The sequence below is a fragment of the Hyperolius riggenbachi genome, chromosome 5, assembly GCF_040937935.1.
Source record: "Hyperolius riggenbachi isolate aHypRig1 chromosome 5, aHypRig1.pri, whole genome shotgun sequence".
NCBI lineage: Eukaryota > Metazoa > Chordata > Amphibia > Anura > Hyperoliidae > Hyperolius > Hyperolius riggenbachi.
Genome location: NC_090650.1, coordinates 153264762 through 153282519, shown reverse-complemented (window position 1 = coordinate 153282519; position 17758 = coordinate 153264762). Strand labels below are relative to the sequence as shown.

Below are 17758 nucleotides of genomic sequence, written 5' to 3'. Positions count from 1 at the left end.
ATGGATACTTTGTGTACTTTGTGTTCTGTACGTGAAGTGAATATGTTTATTTATTTGATTTGAACTGTACCATCACTGACCCTGTATGTGCCATAAACATTTCTGTTGTACTTGGTGAAATAAATTATTCAGAATGCGATACAGCATCACTACACAAAATCTATAATTACTATAATATACCTAAATTGTAACCTCTTACACTGTGTCAGGCTTGTCTGGTCACCTGCTGTGAGTCAGACTGTATGCCCATATGACTGACATATAAACCAGCCCTAACACCTGGGAAAACTCCTGCTTAATACAAACTACAATACCCTGCAGGCAGATGTAGCATACAATCTGGCAGACAGCAATCACCAAACACACCAAGGTAATGTAACACAGAATACTGAATAGCCACCAGAGGCCTACAGGCTGAAGCATTCCAGATGAAGACACTGGGCACCACATTACAGGAAAAATATTGCAGTTTTAGAGCAGGTGCAGAGACGTGCAACAAAATTGATACGTGGGATGGAAGGTCTCACTTACCAAGAAAGGTTAGATACACTGGGTTTATTTAGTCTAGAGAAGAGACGCCTTAGAGGGGATCTAATTAACATGTATAAATCCATCAGAGGGCAATATAAAAGCTTTGCGGATGAGCTTTTTGTCCCTAGGCCTTCTCAAAGGACTAGAGGATATGATCTGTGCATGGAGGAAACACGTTTTGGCCATTTATTTAGGAAAGGGTTCTTTACAGTAAGAGTGATTAAGATGTGGAATGCATTGCCACAGGAAGTAGTTATGGCAAACTCTATACCTGCAATTAAAGTGGGCTTAGATGCTTTCCTTGCGTTGAAAGGCATCCATGGCTACAATTACTAGGTAATGCCTAATGATGTTAATCCAGGGATTTTATCTGATTGCCATCTGGAGTCGGGAAGGAATTTTTTCCCTTTTGGGGCTAATTGGACCATGACTTGTAAGGGTTTTTCGCCTTCCTCTGGATCAACAGGGATATGTGAGGGAGCAGGCTGGTGTTGTACTTTGTTCTCTGGTTGAACTCGATGGACGTATGTCATTTTTCAACGCAAATAACTATGTAACTATGTAACAAGGTGGCAAGGAATGGCTGGAGTATAATCACTAGACAGATGCGAGGTCAGTCAGGCCACGGTCAATGCAGGCAGCGTCCATGCAAATCCTTCTATCCAAGCCGGGTCTGTAACAGAGTATCCAATACAGAAGCGTGGTCAGGTTCAAGCCGGGTCGGTAACAGGTATCCAATACAGAAACATGGTCAGGTTCAAGCCGGGTCAATAACAGGTAATCCAATCTAGAAGAAGCTTAGTCAAGAGACAGGCACAAATCTTAAGCAAGCCAAGGACTTGGTGTGAGCACAATCTCAGCAACAAGCCCAGCATAGGCTTTCACGGGCGATGACAGAGTGCTCACCTTTCATTTATACTAGCAACTACCAATCAGAACTAAAGGAATCCAAAGTAACCAATCCACAGAGAGCGTGTCAGCAGAGCTGCTGACATGCTATACGCACATGTGGTTATTGTTTACAGCGGCGGAGCGCGTACTGAGAACGCACCCACCGCTTATCTAATGGGAGCATAGCGCCATGCGCTCCAGTGATGTCAGAGACAGGCCGAGACCCAGAGGCTTGCACCTCAGCATGGGTCTCGGATTATTACCGCCATGAGCGGCAAGTGTATCTTACAGTACCCCCTCCCTTAAGAGTGGACTCTGTACACTCCAACCTGAGTTTCCCAGGATTTTTCTCATAAAACTCCCTTATTGCCAAGTCAGCATGAACCTGTTTAGCAGGAATCCATGATCTTTCTTCTGGTCCATATCCCTTCCAGTCAATTAGATATTGCAAAGAGTTTCTTACAATATGAGATTCAAGAATTTTCTCTACCTCAAATTCTTGTTGACCATCAACTTTCATGGGTGGAGGGGGTGAGTCCGAAGTCCTGTAATTCACAGCAGACTTCAACAGTGATACATGAAAAGAGTTAACCCCTCTAATGGATCTGGGCAATTTAACCCTATAGGATGCCCAATAGATCTTTTCAGTGACTGGATATGGACCAATGGACTTGGGTCCCAGCTTGGCAGATGGCTGCCATAATGGAATGTGACTGGTAGAAAACCAAACTAAATCTCCAGGCTTAAATTCAACTTCAGCAGTTCGGTGCATATCCAAAAACAATTTCTGGGTACTTACAACATTCCTAATATTTTCCTGTACTTGTTTCCAAATTTGGTTGCACCTCGTGGACCACTCTTCTAATTCAGGAAGATTGGAAATACCAAAAAGTGCATTGAACTTAGGGTTAGAACCATAGATGACCTGAAAAGGAGACATCTTGGTGGAACTGTTAACCTGATTGTTCATAGCAAATTCAGCAAATGGTAAAAACTGAACCCACTCTTCCTGGCAATCTGAAACAAAACACCTCAAATACTGTTCCAATGACTGATTCATTCTCTCAGTTTGTCCATTAGACTCAGGATGAAACCAAGAAGAAAATGATAAACATACTGCCAGTTTATCACAAAAAGCTTGCCAAAACTGAGAGATAAATTGTACCCCTCTGTCAGAAACAATGTCTTCAGGAACACCATAAATTCTGAAAATATTTTCCAAAAAATCTGAGCCAATTCCTTCACTGAAGGCAGCTTAGGAAGAGGTACGAAGTGTGACATCTTACTAAAACTGTCCACCACTACCCAAATGACAGTTTTACCTATAGAAAGAAGACGCGCTCCATGATGCATTACCAAACAGTTTCAACTTTATTCGCAAGAAAAATGGGTACTTACAAGATGTATGATTAAAATGCCCCTATCAGCTGTGAGGCCAACCGCTACACACCTTCTGCTGTGACTGTGCATGGGCTGTGGCCAGCAGCGCGGTCTCCGGTCTTCCTGGAGCTTGTCTCACAGGGCGGTGGGCGGGGCCTAGTCTTGGTGTACATGTGACGTCATTACGCGTTTCGTTGCTCTGCGCCTTCGTCAGATCAGTCTCACCGCTGATAGGTGCATTTTAATCATACATCTTGTAAGTACCAATTTTTCTTGCGAATAAAGTTAAAACTGGTAATGCACTATGGAGTGCTCCTTCTTTCTATAGATTGCCTGCATTCCACAAAACTGGAACAGCGCAGTGCATGGTTAACCAAAAAGGAGTAAAAGAATCTGTGGAAGTAACTTGTTTCCTGGAGTGGAAGCGCAAGGAATTTGCTTGTCACCAAATGACAGTTTTACCCTGGGAAACTGGAAGATCAACCACGAAATTCATGGAATGGGCAAAGGCAAGAGAGTTTCCTGAGGTGTAGTTCGTGCCACTTTACTTCAGGCACAATCAGAGCATGATTTCACAAAAGATTCAACATCATTGCTAAGAGATGGCCACCAAACACTTCTCCTAAGAAGCTTAATAGTTTTTTTTAACCCCAGGATGACCTGATGATTTATCTGCATGAAATTGTTTAACCACTTGAGGACCGCGGGCTTTACCCCCATTAAGGACCAGAGCCTTTTTTTTCCATTCAGACCAGTGCAAATTTCACGGTTTATTGCTCGCTCATACAACCTACCACCTAAATGAATTTTGGCTCCTTTTCTTGTCACTAATAAAGCTTTCTTTTGGTGCTATTTGATTGCTGCTGCGATTTTTACTTTTTATTATATTCATCAAAAAAGACATGAATTTTGTCAAAAAAAATGTTTTTTTTTAACTTTCTGTGCTGACATTTTTCAAATAAAGTAAAATTTCTGTATACATGCTGCACAAAAAATGTGGACAAGCATGTTTTTGATAAAAAAAAAACCCATTCAGCCTATATTTATTGGTTTGGGTAAAAGTTATAGCGTTTACAAACTATGGTGCAAAAAGTGAATTTTCCCATTTTTAAGCATCTCTGACTTTTCTGACCACCTGACATGTTTCAAATGACAGTTTGTGACAAGAAAAAAAAAGAAGTTTCCATTTCTGCTAACTTGTGACAAAAAAAGGAAATCTGCCACGGACTCACCATGCCCCTCTCTGAATACCTTGAAGTGTCTACTTTCCAAAATGGGGTCATTTGTGGGGTGTGTTTACTGTCCTCGCATTTTGGGGGGTGCTAATTTGTAAGCACCCCTGTAAAGCCTAAAGGTGCTCATTGGACTTTGGGCCCCTTAGCGCAGTTAGGCTGCAAAAAAGTGCCACACATGTGGTATTGCCATACTCAGGAGAAGTAGTATAATGTGTTTGGGGTGTATTTTTACACATACCCATGCTGGGTGGGAGAAATATCTCTGTAAATGACAATTGTTTGATTTTTTTTTACACACAATTGTCCATTTACAGAGATATTTCTCCCACTCAGCATGGGTATGTGTAAAAATACACCCCAAAACACATTATACTACTTCTCCTGAGTATGGCGATATCACATGTGTGGCACTTTTTTGCACCCTAACTGCGCTAAGGGGCCCAAAGTTCACTGAGTACCTTTAGGATTTCACAGGTCATTTTTGTTTCAAGACTACTCCTCACGGTTTAGGGCCAGTAAAATGCCAGGGCAGTATAGGAACCCCACAAGTGACCCCATTTTAGAAAAAAGACACCCCAAGGTATTCTGTTAGGTGTATGACGAGTTCATAGAAGATTTTATTTTTTGTCAAAAGTTAGCGGAAATAGATTTTTATTGTTTTTTTTTCACAACGTGTCATTTTTCACTAACTTGTGACAAAAAATCTTCTATGAACTCGCCATACACCTAACGGAATACCTTGGGGTGTCTTCTTTCTAAAATGGGGTCACTTGTGGGGTTCCTATACTGCCCTGGCATTTTAGGGGCCCTAAACCGTGAGGAGTAGTCTAGAAAACAAATGCCTCAAAATGACCTGTGAATAGGACGTTGGGCCCCTTAGTGCACCTAGGCTGAAAAAAAGTGTCACACATGTGGTATCGCCGTACTCAGGAGAAGTAATATAATGTGTTTTGTGGTGTATTTTTACACATACCCATGCTGGGTGGGAGAAATATCTCTGTAAATGACAATTGTTTGATTTTTTTTTACACACAATTGTCCATTTACAGAGATAGTTCTCCCACTCAGCATGGGTATGTGTAAAAATACACCCCAAAACACATTATACTACTTCTCCTGAGTACGGCGATACCACATGTGTGGTACTTTTTTGCACCCTAACTGCGCTAAGGGGCACAAAGTCCAATGAGTACCTTTAGGATTTCACAGGTCATTTTTGTTTCAAGACTACTCCTCACGGTTTAGGGCCCTAAAATGCCAGGGCAGTATAGGAACCCCACTAATGACCCCATTTTAGAAAGAAGACACCCCAAGGTATTCCGTTAGGAGTATGGTGAGTTCATAGAAGATTTTATTTTTTGTCACAAGTTAGCGGAAAATGACACTTTGTGAAAAAAACAATTAAAATCAATTTTCCGCTAACTTGTGACAAAAAATAAAAAACGTGAGTAATCTGGAAACCAAATGTCTCAAAATGACTGTTCAGGGGTATAAGCATCTGCAAATTTTGATGACAGGTGGTCTATGAGGGCGCAAATTTTATGGAACCGGTCATAAGCAGGGTGGCCTTTTAGATGATAGGTTATATTGGGCCTGATCTGATGGATAGGAGTGCTGGGGGGGTGACAGGTGGTGATTGATGGGTGTCTCAGGGGGTGGTTAGAGGGGAAAATAGATGCAATCAATGCACTGGGGACGTGATCGGAAGGGGGTCTGAGGGGGATCTGAGGATTTGGCTGAGTGATCAGGAGCCCACACGGGGCAAATTAGAGCCTGATCTGATGGGTAGGTGTGCTAGGGGGTGACAGGAGGCGATTGATGGGTGTCTCAAGGTGTGATTAGAGGGGGGAATAGATGCAAGCAATGCACTGGCGAGGTGATCAGGGCTGGGGTCTGAGGGCGTTCTGAGGGTGTGGGCGGGTGATTGAGTGCCCTAGGGGCAGACAGGGGTCTAATCTGATGGGTAGCAGTGACAGGGGGTGATTGATGGGTGATTGATAGGTAATTAGTGAGTATTTAGGGTAGAGAACAGATGTAAACAATGCACTTGGGAGGTGATCTGACGTCGGATCTGCGGGTGATCTATTGGTGTGGGTGGGTGATCAAATTGCCCGCAAGGGGCAGGTTAGGGGCTGATTGATGGGTGGCAGTGACAGGGGGTGATTGATGGGTGGCAGTGACGGGGTGATTGATGGGTGATTGACAGGTGATTGACAGTGATCAGTGGGTTATTACAGGGAAGAACAGATGTAAATAATGCACTGGCGAATTGATAAGGGGGGTCTGAGGGCAATCTGAGCATGTAGGCGGGTGATTAGGTGCCCGCAAGGGGCAGATTAGGGTCTGATCTGATGGGTAACAGTGACAGGTGGTGATAGGGGGTGATTGATGGGTAATTAGTGGGTGTTTAGGGTAGAGAACAGATGTAAACAATGCACTTGGGAGGTGATCTGACGTCGGATCTGCGGGCGATCTATTGGTGTGGGTGGGTGATCAGATTGCCCGCAAGGGGCAGGTTAGGGGCTGATTGATGGGTGGCAGTGACAGGGGGTGATTGATGGGTGATTGACAGGTGATCAGTGGGTTATTACAGGGGGGATAGAGGCATACAGTACACAGGGGGTGGGGTGTTAAGGGATATCAACTGCTTCAGAATCATACTGCTAAAAATTACTGATTTGAAAGTGAATTGTGTAACTGGAATTTATTTATGTACCATGTGTACAGGAGTAACCATATCTATTGCCCATTGTAAATAGAGCATTTTTTTCTTATATGTGGTAGTTCAATTGCATAGCAGTCATGATGATAGGCAATTCTGCATACCTTGTCAAAACTGAAAAGAGGTCTCTTCATATATGCCTTACTGTATCGGCGAATTTGTATTTCTAGATTTATAAACTGGGAGATGTACTGCTTATGTAGAAACACTATATAGAAAGAGCCTTATAACACTTTTAAGTAGACCTTAGCAAGTGTAATTAAGCAGGCCTTTTTCTGCAATGAGAGTCTCTAATGACAATTAACAGTAATGTGATTTTTAGGATTAAACTAAAGAACTAATCATTCATACTTGTATAATATATATATATATATATATATATATATATATATATATATATATATATATGTCCTTGTTTGCACATATGCTTTTTTGCACATTTGTGTAGACACATAGACACATCTGGAACTTATTGGCAGTCTGGGATTTGGCTATTGAGTTTTTTATGCAGGTAGGAAAGCTTTTATGTTCCAGTGGGAACCTGCAATCATCTGCATACATTACTTAATCTATATTTGAGAAAGCGTATACCCCTTTTGGGACATGTGCAAAGTGCAAGATGAGGGAGTTGAAAGAAATGTCCAAGGATATGTCAAGAAAAACGACAAATTGATATACACTGTACAGGTAAAATGTGCTGTAAATTCTAAATTATTTTAACAAAGGAAAATCATATATACCACCTAAGAATTGGATTTGGAGTCCAAGCTTGAAATAGAGCTATAACTGTAGACTATCAACTTCCATACAGAAAGTGGGAAGCTACATTATTAAACTCTTAAACCTTACTCAGTCTAAAAATGTTACTTAACAATACTATCTTTGTGTTTCAAACAATGTATTTTTCATGTTCTTTCACTTTGTTTTATTGACTTTGTAAATCTGAAATTGTGTTTGAATTTATCTTTTTTTTGAGAAAACAAGTCAAGTTTATTTACAAAATAATGTCAGGATAAGCTACAGGTATCATTGAACAACAAAACATAGTTTCACATTGTTATAGGATTAAGAGATTGAATTTATCTTGTATTTATACAGTAAATATATGTATATGAAAATGTGTAAATTGGAACGGAATTCAGAATTTTCTCTCTCCTATAAAAGATCAGCCACAGCATAACCTTAATATCCTTAATAAAAATCCTAACATTTTTTTTAACTTGGTTTCACTTTGCAGGGAGCACTGAAAGGGTTAAGCCTCTGTGTTTTCTGTATGGGTACTGGAGACAGAACACAGAGCCATGAATTTCTACAGCAACTACTTTATATATGAAATAAAGATGTTTCATTGTGTGCTGTGGAAGTGTTTTAATTAACTTTCAATATATCTACATAAATGTGGATTTTTTTTTCTACACACAAATCCTAAAACCAGATATTGAGAACTCAAAGACACAGTTGAGTTTGAAACATCAGGCATGTTAATTAACTGTAAATTTGTGTGTGACAAAATTACTGGAAGCTCAGTCCATGTTAAGATTAAATTAATGTCAGCTGTCTCAATCAGTGTAATAATAATTAGCATTAAGAGTGGGAGGCCCTTTTCTTTTAAAGAACATACATGTTAGCACACAATGTTAGCCTTATCCTCACAACACAGGTGTGTGGAAGCATGTAATGAAAAATCCTGAGGACCTCCAAGAAAATCCAAAACAGAAGATTGCATTCCAGAATGCTTGACTCCTGCCTGTACAAACCATCTATGGAAAGCAGTCAGAGCTGTCATCTCCAGAGGGTGCCTACTAGTATCACCTAGCTTGTTTCCTATTCCAGCTGTGAGATAACTTGCCTTGACTCATTATGGTTTACAGATCTGTTGTGAACTCAAAACAAAGAAACTTGGTCCTGCAATAATCAGACCAATGCCTATTAAAAGGTTATCGATGAAACTGCTTATCAGCTTACACTAAACTCTAAGCACCCATCCTGTGTTTCATGTATCCTGCTTCAAACCATTTATTCCTGATTCTATTCATAGACAGAAACCCTTTCCACTACCTCCTATTCTATTTGATGACAAAAGGAGTAGAATCCTCACAGTCTACAGTATCTAATCAAGTAAAAAGGTTTTAGTGTCTAATAGAACTCACTGAAACATGCTTGTAATGTGGTGCCCCAAAGCTGGTAAGCACTTTTTATTCAGCTCATACTGATAAGTGGGCTCCTCTTGTCATCCAGAAGTTACATGTGAGGAATGCAATATCACATTACCACTGGGGTTAATCGTGGTCTGACATGTGCACCCTATTGCCCATGGTCTTATGGCTATAGTTGGATGAATTGCCAAACAATGGATCATACATGAAACTTTGTGTACCAGAATGCCTAGCTCCTGCTTATATAAATCACCTTCTTGAAGCAGTTGGTGCTGACAGTTTTAGTCAACTCCATAGTTTGCCTGGTACCGTTTCCTAGGGGAGTGTTTGCCTTATTTCTCATAACCTTTCTCAACTTGCTTGATGCTTGTGACATGTTCTGTTGCTGTGAAGGATATGTGTAGAGGGGTGGAAGGAGGGTAGATGGCACAGCGCACTACGGAGTGGCATGAAGCAGAAAGGGTGAGTAGAACAATAGGCTCAGTCAAGATGTTTTGCTAGTCCAGATCTCTCACTGATGTATTGGTAGAGGGGATTGGAGGCCACCTTTCCCATGAATGTAACATAACAGGTACGGCGGTCCACGATCCCTCCAATGGTGGTTCTAGTGTTATGTGTTATGTTTTGGGTCAGCTTTGCTTCTTCTGGACCAGTATTGCAATTCACACTTCTTACAAATACTACATTTTATTAAATTCCATTAAAATCTGCAATCGGAGACCTCTCTGCTTTGACATTTGATCTGTACTTTGGTCTGGAAGTTACTTGCATTGTTATGTGTCTCCTGATTGTGGATTTTAATGAAGTTTAACAAAATGTGGGATTTTAATGGATGTGGTTTCTCCATTTTTTTTGATTACTGATATTGGTAAACTTAAATTTCTGTACTTTTCTTTATTTTAGTTTCCGTTATATGTTATCCAACAATATTGGAACTATGAATTCTAAACTGTACCAACAAAATCAGCAGTAAAATATCAGGGTGGGCTTCTGTAAACTGAAGCTGTAAGGAGACTGGGTCATGCGACAAGACACCAACTTTTTAGTGAAATTCCATTCTTGCTAAAAAAAAAAAAGTATCAGTGCTAAACAAATCTCTTTGCATTAAATGTTTTTGAAAAGGAGAATTCCATTTCAATTAGCAGACAGATAACTGATATTTTTATTGATATTCTAACCTAAAACCTGTACAATATGTTTAGTTTAGGCAACCCCTGTTTTCCTCCTTTTTGTATGATTTTTTTTTAGTTGTACAAAGCAGGAAATAATATATTTATTTTTAATTGGTAACAACATGGACACTTTATCGTTGACAGACTTGTTAGGATTATGATAGGGTGGCTACTGAGAGACTGAGATTAATTCTAGCAATTTGTAGAGGTCAACTAAAAGGATTTCAGTAATATCGGACAAGGTGGAATTTCACTTTAAAAACTCAAGTCACTTAATGTCAAAATCCTAAACTTAATACTATAGAAATGTGGAATATTATGAAACAGGCAGTTAATACAAAAATAAGCCCACCAGCATCTCAGGCATAACACAGTCATGTAATGATAAATGGGCTAAAATTGCTCCAAACTAGTGTGGAAGGTTATTTAGTATTATTAATAACATCAACATTATTGGATATGTTTAGCTGCAGTTATTGCTTGTTAATGTGAGGGATTGTTGTATTTGTCCTTGGAGAGGAAAGGTGGTTAGTTAATGGTTACTAGTTGCTAAAAGCGAAGTCTTACACATACTAGCAGGTGACTTTAATTTAATTGATTTCCCTCAACATAAAAGGAATGAGAACAAAGTTTTAAAGTTATTTGCATAATCGTCCTCCCATTATGTAGTTTTATAGAAAACACACAAGATGTGCGCATGTGATTGAGACTGAGGTCTGGCCTAGTAAAAGTGAGTTAAACTTAAACTTAGACCCAGTATACAGTACATGCTAAGTTCTCATAGTCCCATTTCCTCTGTAAGAAATAAGTTCATCATATAGCCCCATGAACCCTCCAAAGGGATGCCTGCTGAACTCCATTGTGCTATGAAACAGCCTTTAGTACAGCCTAGAGTGATGACACAACGCACTGGTAGCTTAAAAATATGAAACAATCTTTATTAACAAGGCTTATGCAGATGAAAAATACAGACAGTAAATGCCAGACAAGACAAAAGGGGAAATGTGAAGAAACGCGGAAAAGCTGCCGCATGAACGCAAGAGGAGGCGGCTGTTTCCGCGGCTGGCATAGCGGAACGCGGAGAAACTGCCGCGTCTGACGCGGCGATTTGTACGCATAGGCCTTCTTCTCTCTGTAAGGCGGGATGCGGAGGAAACGCCGCACGCTCAGACAGCGTGGCGGCGGATTCCGCATCCCATACAGCAACAACATTACAACACATGACTGGTGTGGCTGGGACTGATAGTCTACACTGGTTTAGGAGGACGCGTGCGTGCGCAGAAAGGCAGGGCCTTTATGGCAGTCAGAGGAGGGTCAGCTGACCAGGCCGGTCAGCTGACAATTGCAACAACTTTCATTGGTCCAGCACTTAAGGGAGGTGCTGGAGAGCACTGGTGTATATATACTGGGTGTTGGGCATTCCTCTGGTGTCTGGCGTTGCGATCACTACGTGGTAGCACTCAGGCCTTGTCTGTATCTGTGTTCTAGCATAGTTTCCAAAGGTGTTGACGACCACGGACCTCACACCTTAGCGCTAGGAATATTGAACTGTATTATTTGTTATGACCTTCTGCCTGCCTGACTATCCTCCTGAACTCTGATTCTGTACCTTGCTATTTCTGATATCCTGTTGCCAAACTCTGCTCGTTCCTGGACTCTGTATTTGCATTTTGATTCTGTACCTCGCTATTCTGATACTCCGTTGCCAAACCCTGCCTGTTTACTGGATTCCGTATCTGTCTCCTGAATCTGTACCGTATCTGTCTGTGTGTTAACGACCTGGATTGCCGGACCTCGAGAACTGGCCTTACTGTTGGAGGCAGTTCCCAGACCTGTTAGTGACACCTTCTCCCTGGTGTCACTCACACTCTGTCCTTCCTACTCTCAGCCTAGCTCCTCCCCCGGGAGAGTCTAGGCCTACGGAAGGAACTACTACTGTGCTATACTCAAAATATTACTGTTGCACTTAACACTCACTTGCTATCTTAGGTGTCCAGAGGTTAGTAGATATATCTGATTATCGGTGATACTGCAGATCATCAATAGTCGGGTATATTCTGCATTCTCGGTGATACTGCAGATCACCGGTAGTCAGACCCTCTCTGTGTTACACCGATCGTTACAGAACGCCAGACCAAGATCCAAATGGACGCACACTCTGACCGTCTGGGCGCACTTGCCACTTCGGTGGACAACATCAATCAAGTGCTGGGTACTCACAAGACTATGATTGAAGCCTTGTCAGGTTCTTTGCAAACCCTCCAGACAACAGTAGATGAGGTGCGATCCCCTCTTAGTTCTAATATACGCTTACCTGAAGCTCAAGCTTTTGCGTCAAGGCAAGGGTGTGGTCAAGGATTACGCAGCCGAATTTAGGAGGTGGTCAGTTTCAGCCAGGTGGGACACTTATGCCCTCTTAGATTGTTTCTTATCAGGGTTGTCAGATGAGGTTTCCAATCTCATGCTAAGTCTGCCTGAACCTAAAACAGTCGATGAGGCCATTTCATCGGCCATTCGAGTCGACCGCAGCGCCTCCAGTAACTACACCTCCTCCTGTCTCGCCTCCACCCGAACCCATGCAAATTGGTCGGTCAAAACTATCTCAAGTGGAGCGGAGACGTAGGATGTCTGAGCAGCTGTGCCTTTACTGCGCAGAGGGGGTCACAGAGTGCGTAATTGTCCCAATAAGTCGGGAAACGCTACCGTCTAGGAGTTGTAGGGGGTAACACCCTAGGCGCGCGTCTCTTACCCCTAGAAGATAAACGGTTACTTCTTCCTTGTACTGTTACTTGGGAAGATAAAGCCGAGGTTTCCGAGGCCTTTGTTGATTCAGGCTCGGCAGCAAATTTTATGGATTTTGAATTTGCAAAGAAATTAGGTATTCCGCTCACCCCGGTAAAACCACCCATTCAGGTTACGGCTGTAGATGATTCCCCCCTGCAAGGTAATCATCCACTCTCTCAGACACCAGAGGTGGAAGTCACTATAGGGGTACTACACACCGAAAAATTACAGTTTTTCGTATTACACATGACCACCTCCACAGTTATCCTTGGCATGCCATGGTTGCACCTTCACTCACCACAGATCAATTGGACCACTGGGCAGTTAACTAGCTGGTCAACACATTGTTTCCAGCAATGCTTAGGGAAGGTGACATTGGGTCAGACCAGGATTCATTTGGAGGGGGTACCAGCACAGTATTCCGAGTATTCAGATGTGTTCTGTCCCAAGGCTGCTGATAAGTTACCTCCACATTGCCCATTTGATTGCCCCATCGATCTCCGATCTGGTTGTATGCCTCCAAGGGGTCATCTTTACAATTTATCTGGGCCAGAAAACGTGGCCATGCAAGAGTACATTCGTGAGAATTTAGCCAAGGGGTTCATTCGACCTTCCCGGTCGCCCGCTGGCGCAGGGTTCTTTTTTGTTAAAAAGAAAGACGGAGGTCTGCGGCCTTGCATAGATTACCGGGGCCTGAATAAAATCACGGTAAAGAATCGCTACCCCTTACCCCTGATAGATGACCTGTTTACGCAAATTACCAACGCTAAAATCTTTTCAAAATTAGATTTAAGGGGTGCATACAACCTGGTGCGGATTAGAAAGGGCGATGAATGGAAGACGACATTTAACACGCCCGGCGGGCACTATGAGTACCTGGTGATGCCCTTCGGGCTGTGTAACGCCCCGGCCGTCTTCCAAGAACTAATTAATGAGGTATTCAGAGAGGTGTTGGGCAAATTCGTATTAGTATACCTGGATGATATACTTATTTTTTCCAACAACCTCTCGGAGCACAGGACACACGTCCAAATTGTTTTGGACAAACTAAGGCAGAACATGCTTTACGCTAAGTTGGAGAAATGCATCTTCGAGGTAACATCCGTCACTTTTCTGGGGTACATAATTTCCACCTCGGGCCTTTCTATGGATCCTGCCAAGGTCTCTGCTGTTCTGGAATGGCGTCAGCCAGTGGGACTAAAATCTCTCCAGAGATTTTTAGGATTCGCCAATTACTATAGAAGGTTCATAAAGGGGTACTCCACAGTCATTGCACCCCTCACTAGTCTCACTAAAAAAGGGGCAGATACTACCCACTGGTCTCCAGAAGCTTTACAAGCATTCTCCACGTTAAAAGACTTGTTTTGCTCTGCACCCATCCTGAGACACGTCGACACTTCCTACCCCTTTATTGTTGAGGTGGACGCCTCGGAGGTCGGGGTGGGGGCTGTGCTGTCGCAGCGATCCGGGTTGCAGGGTAGATTACACCCATGCGCCTATTTTTCTCGTAGGTTCTCTCCGGCAGAGAGAGACTACGACATAGGCAACAGGGAGCTCCTGGCCATTAAGTTAGCCTTTGAGGAATGGCGTCATTGGTTGGAAGGAGCAGAACATACGATCACAGTTTTCACTGATCACAAAAATTTGGAATACATCGAGGGAACTAAAAGATTAAGCCCACGTCAGGCTCGATGGTCTTTGTTTTTCTCGAGGTTCAGATTCATAATTACGTACACTCCAGGTAGCAAGAACATTAAAGCAGATGCCCTGTCCAGATGTTTTGAGCCAGAGACAGCACAGCCCTCTACCCCAGAGACCATTGTTCCGCAGAAACTGATACTGGCAACAACTGAGACATGGAAAGACTGGACGGAGACCTTAGGGCCCTTTCAGCAGGACACCCCGGAGGGGAAGCCTGAAGGGGTTATGTTTATACCACTGCCATTCCGTCTCCAGATCTTACAAATGTTCCATTCACACAAGAATGCGGGACACCCTGGGGCCTCCAGAACACAGGATCTGGTTGCCAGGTGCGCTTGGTGGCCTTCTCTGGCAACGGATTGTAAGGAGTTTGTTAGAGAATGTGCAGTGTGTGCAAAAAGTAAGCCCTCCCGGCTGGCACCTGTGGGAACGTTGCAGCCCTTACCCACCCCGAGGGAGCCGTGGACCCACCTGTCCATGGATTTTGTGGGTGAACTTCCCAGGTCTGAGGGCATGTCGGTCATTTGGGTGGTGGTCGACCGCTTTAGTAAAATGTCCCATTTTGTGCCCTTAAAAGGACTCCCCTCGGCCCAGGAGTTGGCCGATTTATTCATCATCCATGTTTTCCGTTTGCATGGCATTCCGGAAAACATAGTGTCAGATTGGGGAGTCCAATTTGTTTCGAGATTTTGGAGGGCATTCTGTCACCAAATGGGCATGGAATTGTCATTTTCGTCGGGCTACCACTGACAGACCAATGGTCAGACTGAAAGGGTCAACCAATCATTAGAACAATTTTTGAGGTGTTACGTTGCTGAAGCGCAAAACGATTGGGTCAAGTTTTTGCCCTTCGCAGAATTTGCGCACAATAATTTGAAAAGTTCGTCCACGAGATTCTGTCCATTTCAGATAGTTACTGGGAAGCTGCCCAAATTTTCCCCATTGCCAATCGCTTCCACTCCATTTCCAGCTCTGGAGGCCTGGCAAAAGTCATTTAAGGACGTGTGGGGGATCGTGGAAAATAATTTGGGGAAAGCGTTTCAAAGTCAGAAAAGTCAAGCTGACAAAAAACGTTCCTTAGAGTGGAGATTTCAACCAGGAGACTTAGTCTGGGTATCCACACGTCACTTAACCTTAAAACAGCCTTCAGCCAAGTTGGGGCCCAGGTTTGTGGGTCCATTTCCAGTAACTAGGAAGATCAACAATGTTACTTATGCCATTGATCTTCCTGCCAGTATGCGTGGCGTAAGATACAATACAATACAATACAATAACATTTCTATAGCGCTTTTCTCCCATAGGACTCAAAGCGCTTAGGCTCTCTCAGATTCAGTAGTTAGTAGGATGAAGTATTCACACAACAAAAGTTATATTTCTGCAAATGCCAGACTGAACAGGTGGGTTTTCAGTCTGGATTTAAACACATCCAGGGATGGGGCTGTCCTGATCTGTTGAGGTAAGGAGTTCCAAAACATAGGGGCAGCATGACAGAAGGCTCTGGGACCAAAAGTTTCCAAGTGGACTCTGGGTATGACTAGATTATTAGAACCTGTGGATCTGAGAATGCGGGGATTGCTACGCAGCTGTAACATATCTTTCAAGTATCCAGGGCCTAGATTATTCAGGGATTTAAATGTCAGTAGGCCGATCTTGAATAGGACCCTCCATTCTATAGGTAGCCAGTGAAGGGAATGCAGGACTGGCATTATGTGGCAGTGACGGGGTTGGTTGGTTAGCAGTCTGGCAGCAGTATTCTGTATCAGCTGTAGGCGGTACAAGACCTTTTTTGGAAGGCCAGTGTAGAGAGCATTGCAGTAGTCCAGTCGGGATGTGATGAAGGCGTGGACTAAGGTTGGCAGATCTTCTGGGGGTATGAGGTGCTTGATTTTTGCAATGTTCTTCAGGTGAAAATAGGATGATTTCACCACAGCAGAGATTTGAGTTCTGAAGTTTAAATCCCCATCAATTAGAACTCCCAGGCTACGCACATGATCAGAGCTGCGTAGATCCGTGCCTCCTATTCCCAGTGGTGAAGACTGCAAGTTAAGTTGTTTTGTTATCATGCTCTGCCCTCCAATCAGAAGGACAGAAAGATCCTTTCACGTGTCTCTGCTTAAGCCAGCAGTCCATGTGGGTCCCACTCCTACTCCTCCTGTGATGATAGATGACCAACCTGAGTACGAGGTAGAGAAGATTTTAGACTCACGCATAGTTCAGAACTCAGTACAGTATCTGGTTCACTGGAAAGGGTATGGTATTGAGGAGAGATCATGGGTACCTGAATGTCGCATGCATGCTGACAAACTGAAAAGTGAATGCCACGCTTTACATCCTGAGAAGCCTGGAAGGAGCTGTCCGGAGTCCACTCCTCAGGGGGGGGGTACTGTGAAGAAACGCGGAAAAGCTGCCGCATGGACGCAAGAGGAGGCGGCTGTTTCCGCGGCTGGCATAGCGGAATGCGGAGAAACCGCCGCGTCTGACGCGGCGGTTTGTACGCATAGGCCTACTTCTCTCGGTAAGGTGGGATGCGGAGGAAACGCCGCACGCTCAGACAGCGTGGCGGCAGATTCCGCATCCCATACAGCAACAACATTACAACACATGACTGGTGTGGCTGGGACTGATAGTCCACACTGGTTTAGGAGGACGCGTGCGTGCGCAGAAAGGCAGGGCCTTTATGGCAGTCAGAGGAGGGTCAGCTGACCAGGCCGGTCAGCTGACAATTGCAACAACTTTCATTGGTCCAGCACTTAAGGGAGGTGCTGGAGAGCACTGGTGTATATATACTGGGTGCTGGGCATTCCTCTGGTGTCTGGCGTTGCGATCACTACGTGGTAGCACTTAGGCCTTGTCTGTATCTGTGTTCTAGCATAGTTTCCAAAGGTGTTGACGACCACGGACCTCACACCTTAGCGCTAGGAATATTGAACTGTATTATTTGTTATGACCTTCTGCCTGCCTGACTATCCTCCTGAACTCTGATTCTGTACCTTGCTATTTCTGATATCCTGTTGCCAAACTCTGCTCGTTCCTGGACTCTGTATTTGCATTTTGATTCTGTACCTCGCTATTCTGATACTCCGTTGCCAAACCCTGCCTGTTTACTGGATTCCCTATCTGTCTCCTGAATCTGTACCGTATCTGTCTGTGTGTTAACGACCTGGATTGCCGGACCTCGAGAACTGG

General features: G+C 43.4%; 1 protein-coding gene across 3 annotated transcripts in view; it reads left to right on the top strand.

The window, feature by feature from the left end:
• Positions 1-17758, top strand: part of SUGCT (succinyl-CoA:glutarate-CoA transferase) — a 1486943-nt gene that overhangs the window by 1196201 nt on the left and 272984 nt on the right. Inside the window, exon 14 of one of the 3 annotated variants that reach the window (XM_068236375.1) lies at positions 7997-8078. The exons of the other annotated variants lie outside the window; for them this stretch is intronic. Coding sequence (XP_068092476.1) covers positions 7997-8064 — 68 coding nt within the window. The 3' untranslated portion in view covers positions 8065-8078. Of the gene's footprint in view, positions 1-7996; positions 8079-17758 lie in introns of those variants that run through there. 3 annotated transcript variants of the gene reach the window in all.